General features: G+C 42.1%; 1 protein-coding gene across 14 annotated transcripts in view; it reads left to right on the top strand.

The window, feature by feature from the left end:
• The window catches only part of LOC148030242 (uncharacterized), a 218,635-nt gene that overhangs the window by 123,795 nt on the left and 80,739 nt on the right, over window positions 1–14,101 (top strand). For 13 of the 14 annotated variants that reach the window (XR_015692150.1, XR_015692151.1, XR_015692149.1 and 10 more), the window contains 2 exons: window positions 6,364–6,489; window positions 6,645–6,887. Coding sequence is in view for 11 of the 14 variants with exons in the window: in XM_087686528.1 (XP_087542654.1) it covers window positions 6,364–6,489; window positions 6,645–6,887 (369 nt within the window). In the remaining 3 variants the exon portion in view is untranslated. The remainder of the gene's footprint in view (window positions 1–6,363; window positions 6,490–6,644; window positions 6,888–14,101) is intronic. The other variant, XM_087686525.1, reaches the window with a different exon arrangement.

Raw genomic sequence — 14,101 nt, 5'->3', positions numbered from 1 at the left:
AATGTGTCTCTGTCATAGACACAAGCACGTGTCCCAATGCGAAAAACTAATCCTGCTGCTGCACGAACTCCTGTGTTTGAAATAAAAAATGTAAAATGTTACCTCTGCAGAATTATTGCAGTTGACTGACGACGGGCACGGATCCCGAGGCAATGTCTGCGCACAGGAATAGGACGCGCGTAGAGACTGGCGGCACGCGCAGGGACTGGCAGCGCCTAAGCAGGCGGCAGCTGCAGTTGGCGGCGACTGCAGGAGGCACGCTGGGCAGAGTAGGCGGCGCTTGGACTGGCGACGTTTGCAGGTGGCTCGCTGGTACAGAGGAGGTGGCGCCTACAGTTGGCGGCGTCTGCAGGAGCAGTGTCAGCACGTAGGTACAGGTGGTGCGCGCAGGTACGGGTGGCGCGCGCAGGCAGATGAGGCGGCGCCCAGGATTGGTGGCGACTGGAGACCTGGCGACGGGAGCTGGCAGCTGGGGCAGAAGGTACAGTCGGGGGCTGCAGACTGCAGACCTGTGGCTGAGCTCAGAGCTGAGGTCTGATACCAAATGTGAGGAGGGAGGATCGAGGTGCAGCTGAGAATGCAGTAGATAGTGTGAGAGTGAGAGAGACAGAGTGAAGCACGACACCTAATAGAATAGACTGAAAGAGTGTCAAATGAAAGTACAAAGTACAACCCTTAAACCTTAGGGTTGTAGGGGGTGTTCACACCCGAACACAGTAAGTGCCCATAAGTGTGTAACATAAGCACATAAGCACATACAAAAATAAGACTAAGTCTGGGGGAAAAAACCTCTCCTACCGAGAGTAAAAAGTACCCCAGTGTCCTACTGATCACCGACACTCCCATATGAGCGTAGGCGTAAGTCAGGCGTGAGTCAAATACCCAACAAAGTAGTGATTTAGTAGTTTCCTTTTTTGTGTTCCATCATGAGAATTGTTTTATGGAATGTTAAAAGCATTTCTTCGGGTAGGAAGCAATATCCGTTGTCGAAAGTGGTGTTAGCCGGTAATTGGGATGTATTTTTAGTGGTCGTATTCCACATAAATCTGGAGTTATGTTGGCCGTCAAATCTTCATTGCAACTATCTTTGGTTTCTCAGGACCATCGTGGCATATTCATGATTTTGGAAATCCTATATGAGGGAGAGGTTTTATGGCTAGTGGGTGTGTATGCTCCTTCTACTACTCGTGAATGTCGCCAGCTTTGGGATGACTTGCATTGTCTTGCCATGGCTCGTCAAGGCTTAGTTATGGGTGATTTTAATGCATGTACATTTGTGGATCATTCGCAGCACTCGGTTATGGACGGTGTCTTGAGCCATAGGCTTGGGACGCTCTAGCAATTGTGTCTTTGAAATAGGACATGTGGTCTTGGATGCATCCCTCTAAGTCAGGATATACTTATCGTTCTCTTTAGCATCCAAACACATGGGCCATACTGGATAGGATTTATATTTGTCAGAGTGATTCTTTCCTTCTTGCAGTCATTGATCACTACCCTTTGATCCTGGAAATGACACACCGTCCTGTTCATGCCTATAAGGCTCTCTTGGCTCGTTTGCCTCTTCATTTTAATCAATCCTTTCTGCTACAAAATCAGTTATTGGAATATACTCAGCAATTAATTGATTCATTTTGCTCTAGGTTCTATTTGAAGGGATGGAAGGATGGGCTGTTTTTAGGGATATTGTGCGTGCGTTATCCCGACAATATGATATTCAACATGCTTCCTCTTTACGTGCCGAATTGCAGCATGCACAATCTTTGTTGGCCCATTCGTTGGCCGTGTGGCAGTCGGGGAATACCACTGATGACTTACTTACATGCATTGAATGGTTTAAAGGCAGAGTCCAAACTCTACAAGAAGAGGAATATGCTGAATACAAATTGCTGTCCAAAGCAGAAGCTTTACACGACAATAATTGTCAATCTCATCAATTCTTTGTTAGATTGCATCAACAATACGCCCGGGAAAATATTGTGCGTTTGAAGAATGAGCAAGGTGTTATGGTGACAGATCGTGCATCCATCATTCAGATGTGTGTCGATTTTTATAAATCATTGTTGGGCCCACAAGAGATTCTTTTTGATGCTGTTCACTCTACCTGCAAATACATTTGTGATTTGGTTAGCAACTAGGTTTTGCCAGAATGGGTTGACTTAATGGAGGCTGATATTTTGAAGGATAAAGTGGAAGAGGTGCTGTCCCACTTGCCTCGAAGGAAAAGCCGTGGTTGGGATGGGCTTCCTAATGAGTTGTTTTCAGGTCATGTTGAACACCTTAAGGATCTGTTGACTCGCCTCTACCAACAAGTGTGGAATTTTGGTGTCATGCCTTCAGATTGGAAGATTGCAGCCATTTGGTTATTGCCTAGGATTCCTTCTCCAACCTCTTTGAAACAATGGAGACCCATCCCTGTTATGGGCTCTTTATATAAAATCTTCTCCAAAATCATTGCCAATAGATTGTAGAAAGTATTTCCACATTTGCTTCATCCACGTCAATATGGTTTTCTCAAGGGCCGGAATATAATGCACAACATTCTGGATGTTCAATTGGGAATTGACTATGCAAAAGCTTCAGGCCAACAGGTTGTTATGCTTCAGCTTGATATTGAAAAGGCATTTGATCATGTAAGTTTGTCCTTTTTGAGGCAGCTAATGTTCACAATGGGTTTTGGGCCACGCATGGTTTCTCTTGTGGATACTATTAGCCAGGGGGTAGTGGCTCGTATTGCACTTAATGGAGGGATCACCGATGAAATTGCCTTATCTCGGTCTCTTCGGCAAGTTTGCCCTCTCAGCCCTTTGCTGTTTGCTTTAGTCACTTACCCGATGCTTTCATTGTTGGATAGGTTGGCTGATCAAGGCCCAAATTCCTTTATGTTCCTATTTGTCTTTGATCATAGAATATGATTGCCTGTGAGAGTCCTGTTCAAGTGTGCTCTAGAAATATGAAATTCTAGGCTCATCTTGAAATTTTCATAGCCTTATACCGGACCTTTGTTAGTGGACCAGTATCAATGACCCAAGAGATTGCCCTCAAGTGAGTATCATAGTTTGAGTTGTACCATGGAAGACCATTTTGAGGGCTCTTTTCCGTAGCTCTTGGGCCCTAGACAATCCCATAAGCAGTGCCTCTATGCCTCCACTAGCTTTGCCAATTTAGCACAAGCTAATTGGAATTCGCCATAACTAAGCCATATGCCAAACTTTTGTGTGCAACTAATCAAAGGAAGGGTAAAAGCTTCATAGATCTAAATTTTTCCATTGAGCCTACTTTGAAAGTTAGTCAAGAAGGGGTGAAGAGTTGCCCTATTTATATTAATATTACTAAGGACCACTCTGATCGTGCCCATTTGAATCCTCCTCCCAAGCTCAGGTATATAGAAAAATGAGGTCACATGGTTAGTCAGGAAAAGGATCTCTTTGTACTCACTCCCTTGAATCCCATTGTAGTCTTTGGAGAGGTCTCCTTACACACATCAAGTGTCTCCATCAATCCATCATACAAATAATCAGGTATCGATCTCCATACCATCTCATATCGCAACGAGCCATTACTTTAATCCTCTAACAAGAGCAAGCTGTGAATTTGATTGGTCCGAATCCTCTCTCATAAGTTTGCCCTCCTGCTTCATTGTGAAAGTGAAGATAGTCTCTCTACTGGTCATAATCATCCATGTACTGTCTCTATCCTCTATTTAGGAGGCATTCCTTCCATCACACTCTCTATCATGCTGTTAAACCTGCACTCTGTAGGGCAGCCAATGATGCTCTGGAAGATCTCTCCTTCTCTAAAAGACCCTCTCTTCTCTTCCTGGCCTCCTCTCTGGAGAAGGAACTGATCTCTTGTAAGCTCTCATACAAGTCACTAGCTGCTTGTCCAACTGAGAAGGGTATGGATCATCACATCTGAGTGACCGATTCTCTGAGATCATCCTCATACAAGTGCTCTGGAATCTTGACAGTGGAGTGGGGTTCTCCGAATCTCTCAAAGAGAAGTAGCTGAAACGGAGATTGGTCTGAGAGGTTCATGCCAGGTATGATGCGTGTTAGGCTGCCCTTGTGGCAAGCCCAATCGTCCACATAAAATCGGTCACAATCCTAGAGAAAGTGCTGGCTCCTACTGCCCTGTCTCTCCTAGAAAATTGGAGTGTGAGGCTATGGACCTGCCAAACTCTGCAGTGAAGCATGGGTCCTGGCCTTTGATCTGAAATAGTAACTTCTCGTATAGGTGGCCTGTTCTCTGCCTCTAATAGTTTCCATGTATCTGCCTCCTGTGTCATCAAGAGCCTCCACCATATTAAAGTCATCCCCTGCTATCCAATGATCCACTTGTGGGAGAGACAGTCCAAAACTGTCTTCTATCTCGCTAGCCATTCAGGGCGTAAATGACCAGCAAACCAATAACTGACTCCTCCACTCTCACTGAGACCCAAAGAGCTCTCTCCGGAATCACTATACCCCAGTCTTGTACCGACTAGGTCTAGTATTCCCCAGCATATTTGCATACTCCCGCCTATAGCCTCTCGCGACCATTGCCCAATAGATGTGACTTTGGTCCACTATTCCCCAGCATATTTGCATACTCCCACCTATAGCCTCTCACGACCATTGCCCAATAGATGTGACTTTGGCCTGGCAGTAGCTTCCTGGAGCATTAGGATATCCTCTTTACCGAGAGATGGTACCCTTGCAACATGAGAAAATCAGCTGCTCCTCTTACTAATGCTCTATGCAAATCTTGCCTCACAAGGCTCCGGCCCTGCCTGAAGTGTCGTCCTTTGAAGCCTCATATATTCCATGCGAGTATCCTCATGGAGTGTGTCTCAGTCTCTTAAGACTGGTGTGGCCCGTGGCTTTGCCACCGTGCCTATCTCTATGGTCTCCTAGCATACACCATCTCGTGTTCTTTGTGCTACCTCTGCTATTGCAGGGTGTAGTGCGGGGAAGTCCTTGGAGTAGACGTCTGATTCCTCTACCTCTTGCTTACTCTGGTGTCTCCTCACTCTCTCCACCTCACGGGGTGTTGAGTACCTGCGATGGGATCGGCTTTGGGATCTCTGCTTTTGGTGAGGTAGAAATCCGGGAGACGGTGGTGTATCTGCAGTCTGCTGCATCTCCTAGGTCGCTGTTGGTATCATTGCTTCTATGGGCTGTGCCTTGTCTATCTGCTGTGCTGCTGTAGTTTGTGGTGCTGCTGTGATATGTGGTGCTGCTGTAATCAAGTTCTGTGGAATCTCTAGCTCTTGGATAACCAAGAAGTGGCTATGGGAGCTGTAGGAGGCTGTGGTGGCACCGTATGGGCTGGTGGTCTAAGGTCCTTGATGACTGTCTGCCATCCCTTTTCGTCACTCCTCCTCTGTGCCTTGAGTCGTTGAGTGAGGTGGAGCATGAAGGTGCATTCGAGTTACGTGGAGTAAGGGGTGGAGTGGGGAGTCTGACAGAAAGAGGAGAGTGAGAAGCTGTAAGAAATCACACTTCTATTATTCAACTTTGCACCGTATAATGTCATTTTCCCTTTCACAGAAAGGAGAAGCAAGAGAAAATCTTCTTTCATCTTTGCCTCCAACATTATACCTTTAGAGAAAGCAAAAAATATAGGTAGAGAATTTGCTCAACCCTAGAAAGCCTCTAGAGAAATCGCATGGTTGGACGGCGAGCACAAAGTATTGGTAGATACAATATCTAGATAAAAAAGGGAGAGTCTATGGAAAACTAAAATGTCTCTGGTAAAGCGAAAGTTACATGCAGTGACATAGTACATCATGTAAGTAATTGAAAGATATGAAAGTCATAGTGCATGCTATATACAAAGTAGTATTTGGTGTGTCCCAATGTCTATACAGAAGTGTGTCTATGCATAGAGGTAGTGAGATTATCCTTAAGTCACATTGCAGCTTATCAGTGTGTTCTGCAGTAAGGAAAGAAAGCATTAACCCAACATATGAAATGAGTATAAGTTGATAGATGCCTGGATTTACAGGAACCACTTTTTGCTTTAAAATACCATGCATATTATACACATTTTGTGCTTTTGTTGTCCTAATAACTGGACACATACATCAATTGGGTATCTCCCAAATAAAATGAGCATGTAGAAGGTAAATATTAATTTAACCAAAAGTTCCCTTGACTATGAGACCAAAATATGTTTTCTATAACTTGTTAAACACATGGTCTAGCCTATATGGAGCCTTCTCTGTCCACCTTCAACTTTGTATGATGATTTTGGGAAATAATCCTGGCAGGTTTTGTTACAAATGCCTGGGCCATATCGTTGAAGATTATCTCAGTAGATTGTGATGATTACTGATCCTTAGTGATCCGTATTATGTTCTTTGGAACTCTTTGTTGACAGAAGCTTGCTTCGGAAAGTCCCAAAGAACTTCTGCAACGAGGAAGAGAGATACACCTGACAGAAGATGAGATAAAGCACTTGCAGCAGGAAATTGCTGAACAGGAATCTCTGATTAAAGGTTATCAGGTACTCTCAGATATTGTCAACCGCTTAGTAGCAAACACTTTCTTCTTTACAAAAACAAACCATAACTCTTCAGGGAAATTGGCCATAAGAAATTTTATACTCTAGGTGGTTCTAGATGGAGGCAGATTTTAATTACGTGAATCCTATATTTCTAGATAGAAAATGAAAGAGCTGTGCAAAAACTGAAGGAGATCCGGGCAGAGGCAAAAGAAAGGGAGCGCTTACTGACGGAGGAGAATGCAAATCTTGCATCTCAAATATCTTCTCTGAAAGTTTCAGGGACTCCAAGGGTGTCAAATGCAGGACTTTATACATCCTTGCATGAGTCCCTAAATCTCAAAGCACAACTTCAAAATGTTCAGGCCAGAGAAGAAGTCTTAATAACTGAGCTAGATAAGGTATACACGATAAGTTATATGGGGATAAATCTTATGTGGCATAAGTATAAGGCGTTTGCAGTTAAACCAACATATGCAACAATTTGCTTTCTTGTGTGATGTGTTCTCCTCTGGTAACCAAAAACTGACTTGAGAAACTTGAGTAGTCTACATACCTAGTACTTTGAAGCCTTGAATGGTCAACAGTTAACAGCTGACTGATTAATTTTTTGGTACTTTAGAGAATACACTAACCTTGGCTGAAAATTGAAGTAGATCTTAGGTTACGGGTAGATTATGTCAAGCCAATTGTTTTTCAGGATGTGTCTTACATAAGGATGCTTTAGTATGTGATGGATTTTCCTGTTTGCACACCCCCCTTATCTCTCCCTCTCCCTTTCCCTAAGCATCTTCTAATTCATTGCAAGACATATTAGGTATAGCTTAGTTGAGCACCACGACTACGATATTGCCAAGAGCTGAGTACTTGTGTCTGTTCTCATCCAAAAAATCGTTATCCAATTATTTCGTTTCATGATAAACAACAACAATATTTTTAATACAAGTTATCAATCTATTTGCACAAGCCTTTTAATGTAGTGATGGAGTAATACAAGTTGTATCTCATCAATCTATTTGCATAAGCCTTTTCATGTAGTGATGGAGTAATGCCTTAAAGGTAGCTTTCCCTTGCACTAGGTCGCAATGTATCTTGTATATGTACCTCAGCTTGTATATTTCTTCTTGTACCTGGAATTGTACAACCGTCATTGTAGTGTTATGTTAGGATTTAGTAGCATACACACACTTACACACTCATAGTGAACAAGTGAACAGCAAGAGAGGCGAATTGTTGGAAGGACACATCGAGTATGTGAGAATGATGATGAAAGCACAATCCTAAGGTACTAAACGACACCCACTAATGGGCTCACAATAAAAAAACCCTTCTCCAGCTGAAAGGTAAAAGATGCCCATGGATAAGGGAGCGTTCACACCAGAACTATGGAGGAACACGATAAGTGTGACAAAACCAACCACCACCACCACCACCACCACGCCCCGAGTGAATGATATGAACATATACATCGAATGTGTAGATCAATCCCCAAATGGTATTAAGTTTAAAGTCTTGTGAAAGGCTTCAAACTTCTATTTAGAGAGAGCTTTTGTAAACACATCTACCACGTTGTCCTATATAGAGGTATCATAGTTGCACTCGTACGTAGTACGAACTGGTTTGTACTGTACCGTACGAATTCGTACAAAAAAACAAGCACTTTTTTTTTTTGGTGGCGTGGTTATTGTTGTTGGTGGTGGTTTGGGTTGTTGACTATTGTTGTTGTGGTGATGGTGGTGATTTTGTAGCCTTGATCGATCAACCAAGAAAGGGGGTGGAAGCTTGATTAGACTCCTCATACATGTTTTGTTATGATTTATCCTAGAGCCAAAGGCCATACATAAGGTATTCAAGCAATTCCAAACGTTTCTAATTGATGTCCCATCATTTTTCACAATATGTTAGTGTCATCAATAAATAAATTCAGCACCATTTGAGAATCATCAAGTAGCTTAATCCTATTGATTTTACCTTTGTTCACAGCTCATTTTGCACCACCCAACCCAAAGCATTAGTACACATTGCTAATAAAACTAGGACAGAGGATAGCTTGGCCTAATGTACCTTCTGAGAGTACACGAATTAGTGAATGTACCATCGGTAGCTACTTTAGCCTTAGCAATGCCAAACAAAACCATAACCAAATTCATAAATCTTTTACCAAAACCCTTGGTGGTTTGTTTGGTAACTGTTGGTCTCACAAGTCATTTTGGCCTCTTGTAGACGTTAACAAAGCATCTCATGTCATTTCATCTCTTTTTTTTTTTCGTAATGGATATGTCATTTCATCTCTCTCTCTCTCTCTCTCTCTCTCTCTCTCTCTCTCTCAACCTTCTCTCTCAAGCATACATGCCTCTTATTTGTATGATCATTTATGTATGATGTATCCACTCCTATGTATGTACTTGTAAGTTGTAGCGCATGTTGCGCATGTGGCATATGCCATAGAGATTTTGGCGTGTTACCCTCAAGTATTCATATTATATACTCCAATAGCATTGCTATTTAGACTTTAAACATCTGTTCTATCATCTATAGTTCAAAATAATGAAGTTAAATTTTTTTTTCGTACTAATATCACATCTGTACCATACCGTACCATACTTTTTGTACGTGACAACTATGAGGGGTATAAACCAAGTCAATCTCCTCTGCATGGAGCCTCTCTCTAACATTATGATAATGCACCTCAATGTACTAAGTGTGAGTATGAAATAATGAATTCCTCACAACTACCATGGCACTCTTATTGTCAATATAGATAAGATTGGGTGACTACTATCCCACACTAATATTGACCAAAAGGCATCTGAGCCATACACATTCCAATGTAGCTGTGAATGCTACCCTGTATTCAGCTTCACAGCTAGATGTGGCCATTGTAGACTCCTTGCTCAACCAAGAGATACATGAATTACCAAGCATGAAACAATTACCACTAGTGGATACCTGTATGCCAAAATATCCAGCCTAGTTATTGTCTTTGAATGCATGCAAGCAAAGAGAAGTACCTTTAGGATAGAAAAGACCTAACATCTGATTGTCCTTAAGATAGTGAAAGACATGTTTGATTGCTTGCCAATGTGTAGCACGACAGCTATGCGTAAAGTCCATTAACTGAGAGACCCCAAACTTAATATCTGGTTTAGGGGTCTCTCAATTAATAGACTTTATGCACATGCTGATAGAGAGAAGAATCAAATGGATCTCCTCCATATTCACATGTAAACCTATGACCTCTCTCAACTAGAGTAGAGATAGGCTTGTAGTCTTGCATGTGAAAATGCTCAAGGAGCTGCCCAATGTCCTTAGACTATCGCAAAACAATGCCCCCCTCAATTGTAGAAAACTGTATGCCAAGATAATAGTACAAGTGGCAAAGATTTGTGACATCAAATGCATGTTGCAATTTATAAGATTATTCCTATCTTTGTAGACACAAAAAGCATGCTTTTAGTGTGTGAATCACTAAAACCAAGAGCAATCAAATATGCATGTAACTTTTCATACCATGCCCTAGGTGCATATTTCAAATCATAGAGGGCCTTATGTGACCAACATACTTTGCCCTTCGAGCCTTTTTGAACAAAGCTAGAATGTTTTGTCACATAAACCTCCTCATGAAGATCACCATTTATAAAGGAGTCCTCACATCCAACTGATGCAGATGCCAATCAAAATGGGCAACGAAAGCAATAACACTACGAATGGTAGTCATATGTGAAGTGGGTGCAAACATCTCATCTTAATCAATCCCAAGCTGTTGGGCAGATCCTTTTGCAGACATGCCTTTTAGCGATCAATGGTACCATCAAATTTTTGTTTTAATTTGTAAACCCAATTTGTGCCTATAACACCCTTACTAGGAGGCAAGCCACATAACTCCCATGTGCGATTTACTATGATAGAGTTAATCTCTAACTATATACTTGCCATCCAATGCTCATCCTCTAAAGCATCCTATAAAGAAACAGGGTCCTCATTGCATGTAGTAGCTACAAGTGTCTACTGTATGAAGTTACCTTGTGTATAACAAGTGGCTTCTCTAGTTCTACCGGGAAGTGGAATGGATAATGTATCCAACAACCATCTAGGGACTATTTGACCTTCCTAGATAGTAGCCCTCTCATCGGCCACTTTATCATCAACAATGTCATAATCAATGGGCTGAAAATTTTGTTGTTCAGCATGTGTTTGTGCTGATTTTGCTACTGTAAACCCTCAATAGGTTGTTGGAATTGATCAAAATATGGTGCACTTTGCTGAAAATTTGGTAATAGATTGTCAAACATACGGATAGGCTTCATATTGGGTTGACTTTTGCAGTCCATGAAGGACTGACTAGCATGTTCAATGAATACCACATCTCTACTTGTTTGTAGAGGGTTGATACAAGTAGTACCCTTCACTTTTTTTACCGTAACCAACTTCACGTTTGTGGTACCAAAGCATATGCTAAACAACCAAAGATAGGATTGTGTGACATCCAAGCCTCCTAAGCCATACATTCAATCAATGCTTTAGTGGGGCTGCGATTCAGCACATATCTTGCACCCATACTAGCACCAAGCCAAAACATTGGGGGTAGCTTATTTGTGAGAGCATCCTATGTGCCATGTCCATTATGGTTTGATTCTTTATTTAGCCACATTGTTGTATAAGGCATAGTATACTGATGTTTAATGCTTGTTTCAGCCAAAAAAGAGAACTCTCGTGAAATGTATTTGCTCCCTCTTGATATATTTGGAGAGTAATCACCTTGCATCCACTACCATTTTCAGCCAAGGCCAAGAAGGTTTTAAAGCATGCAAACACTTTTGATTTATGCCTCAAAGCATATGCCCAACAATAAATGGTCATGTCTTCGATGTAGGTAACAAAATATGAGTATTCTTCGATGGATTTGACATGTATGGGTCCACAAATATCACTATGCACAATCTGTAATTTCTAATTAGCACATATAAATCCACTTTTGGGAAATGAAGCACAATGCATTTTGCCAAGTACACAACTCTCACAAACCTTATCTCTAGGTGCTTTCAATGGAGGGAGATTAAACACCATATTTTTACTTGCCAAGTGAACCAAACTCATTAGGATGATGAAACTGAGCATGCCATAACTTGGTGTCATCCATAATGGTGGCATCAACCTATAATGCATCCTTTGAGGCTCTCCTCTCATATAAATCAAGCTAATGTAGGCCATTGTACAATGTCCCAATGACAATGACGGCATCCCCATCACTACAGTCATAGATATCGTATTGATCCATGTGGAATTCAACCACAAAGCTAGCATATGCAATGGCTGAAACCAAAAGCAAGTTCTTCTTTATGCAAGACACATACAAAAACTTTTCAAGTATGATAATTTTCCCATATATTGCAACAATGGGAATCTGTCAAATACCTTGGATTGCATACGATGGATTATTTGTACATACAACTAATCTCCCCTTTTGTACATTTGCATATGATACAAACAAGTCATGAAAGGATAATATATGCTTGGAGGCACCACTGTCAAAACACAATGTATTGTTGTTTTCAGCCCACTAATAAGCCATGTGCACGAGAAAAAGGATCATACGAACAATGCACAACAAAAGCATAAGATTAAGCAAACTTGCTAAATGTGCCATTGCATCCTTCACACTTGGTTTAATTTTCAGCAATAATCATGTTTGCTTCCTTTTTTCACTTGCAATCCTCTTTCCTCAATAATATGCTCCATCATTGGAATCCTCAGTTTGACATAGAGACAAGGAATGAGCTAATAAGGATTGAGCATGCTGCAATTCAGCTCGAAACGAGGAAGCATACTGAATACCATATTGTTAGGATGACGCTTGCACATTATCCCTAAAAACCACCCATGCTTCCATCCCTCTAGATAGGATCCTCGAGGTAAAAGAGGCTATCAGTTGTTGATTACCTTCCAAAAACTGATTTTATTGCAAAAAAGATTTATTGAATTGAAGAGGCTAATGAGCAAGGAGGGCCTTAAATGCATGAACAGGTCTGTGGCTCATTTCCAGGACCAAAGGGTAATGATTTGACAAAACATGTTGTCTTTCCACCCGCATATCGATGATTGCATGAAGAAAAAAGTCACTTTGGCAGATGTATATCCTATCTAGTTTGGCCCAAGTGTTTGGATGTTGAAAAGAACGATAAGTGTATCCAGCTTGTGATGGATACATCTAGGACTACATGTCGTGTTTCAAAGATGCCGCTGCAAGAGCGTCCCAAGCCTGTCTCTTAGGACCATCGATTACCAAATGCAGAGAGGTTGCTTGATCTACAGAAACACAAGTATTAAAATCACCCATAACAAAGCCTTGAGAAGCCATGGCAAGGCAGTGCAGGTCATCCCAAAGCTGATGACGTTTCCTTGCATTAGAAGGAGCATACGCCTACAATCCACAAAACCTCTCCCTCAAATTATTTCAAGAATCAAAAATCGGCCACGAGGGTCCTGAGAGACCAACGATGGTTGTAGGGAGGATTTGACAACCAACATAACTCCCGATCTGTGCGGAAGACGACCACTAAAGAAAACTATATAATTCGTATATACATATGAAGATCCAGCTAAAGCTTGCTGTTTATGCTCCATAGCACTGAGAACATCCCATTTTCCAACTAGCACCACTTTCCATGACCGATACTGCTTGCTGCCTGAAGAAATACCTTTCACATTCCACAGAGCAATTTTCATGATGAATCAGAAATGAGAAGAACTACTGAACCGCCACTTTCTCTTTCCCTTTTACATCAATAGCCTTGGTAGCTTGGGATCTCTCCATTTCAATTCGAATAACATCAACCTGATCTGCCCTCTTCAAGTTGACAATGGAAGCACGGGAAGGGAAGTGCTATTGCTGGGAGCGGAAAACATCCCGAGGAGGCACAAGCCTCCCACGCGCATCAAAGCACAAAGAAGAATTAGAAGGCCTTTTATCTTCTACTGCCGGAGCATTGGAAGATTGGGGTTTCATATAAAATCCCCTTTCTCTCCGTTGAAAGGTTTGAGTGATTGGGGGCGGCGGAGGATGGGCAGGAGTGGAGTGAGAATCGTGTCTGGCATTAGGTCGAACCACAGTGACCTAGGAATCCTCCTGAAGAGGCAAATTCCGCCCACCCGCAAGCAAAACACACTCCCCATCACCGTGGGAAACGTCCTTCTTGTCTTCATTACGACCATGTTGGGAAAGGTGCTCAAGATCAGCCACGGGCTTTTGAATAGTCTGCTGAGGAAGGTGATCTTGCATTTCCATATCTGGGTCCATAGGGCGTTGCCCTACCTCCATATTTTTGTCACATTCCGAAATGAAATGGCCCAACTGGCCACATCTAAAACAATGTCCTGCAAAAGTACTCCATTTCAACTCATACACCAACGTTTGTAACCTTGGAACCTCAAAACGAATCTTTGTTAGGCGAGGTTTCCTTGTATCCCAAAGCATATATACCCTATTCCGATCGTAGGAAGCCAGCCGAGGTTCCACCAAAACCTCCCCAAGGGTCAAAACCAGAGAGACGAGTCTCCAGAGATGCGTAGGGAAATCCACCACCTCTACCCAAATTGGGCATGCCTGTCTCTACAC

This window comes from Lygodium microphyllum, chromosome 10, assembly GCF_053477565.2.
Source record: "Lygodium microphyllum isolate KBCC chromosome 10, Lygodium_microphyllum_v1.1.10, whole genome shotgun sequence".
In the NCBI taxonomy this organism is placed as follows: Eukaryota; Viridiplantae; Streptophyta; class Polypodiopsida; order Schizaeales; family Lygodiaceae; genus Lygodium; species Lygodium microphyllum.
This window is presented reverse-complemented; position numbering and strand designations above follow the sequence as displayed.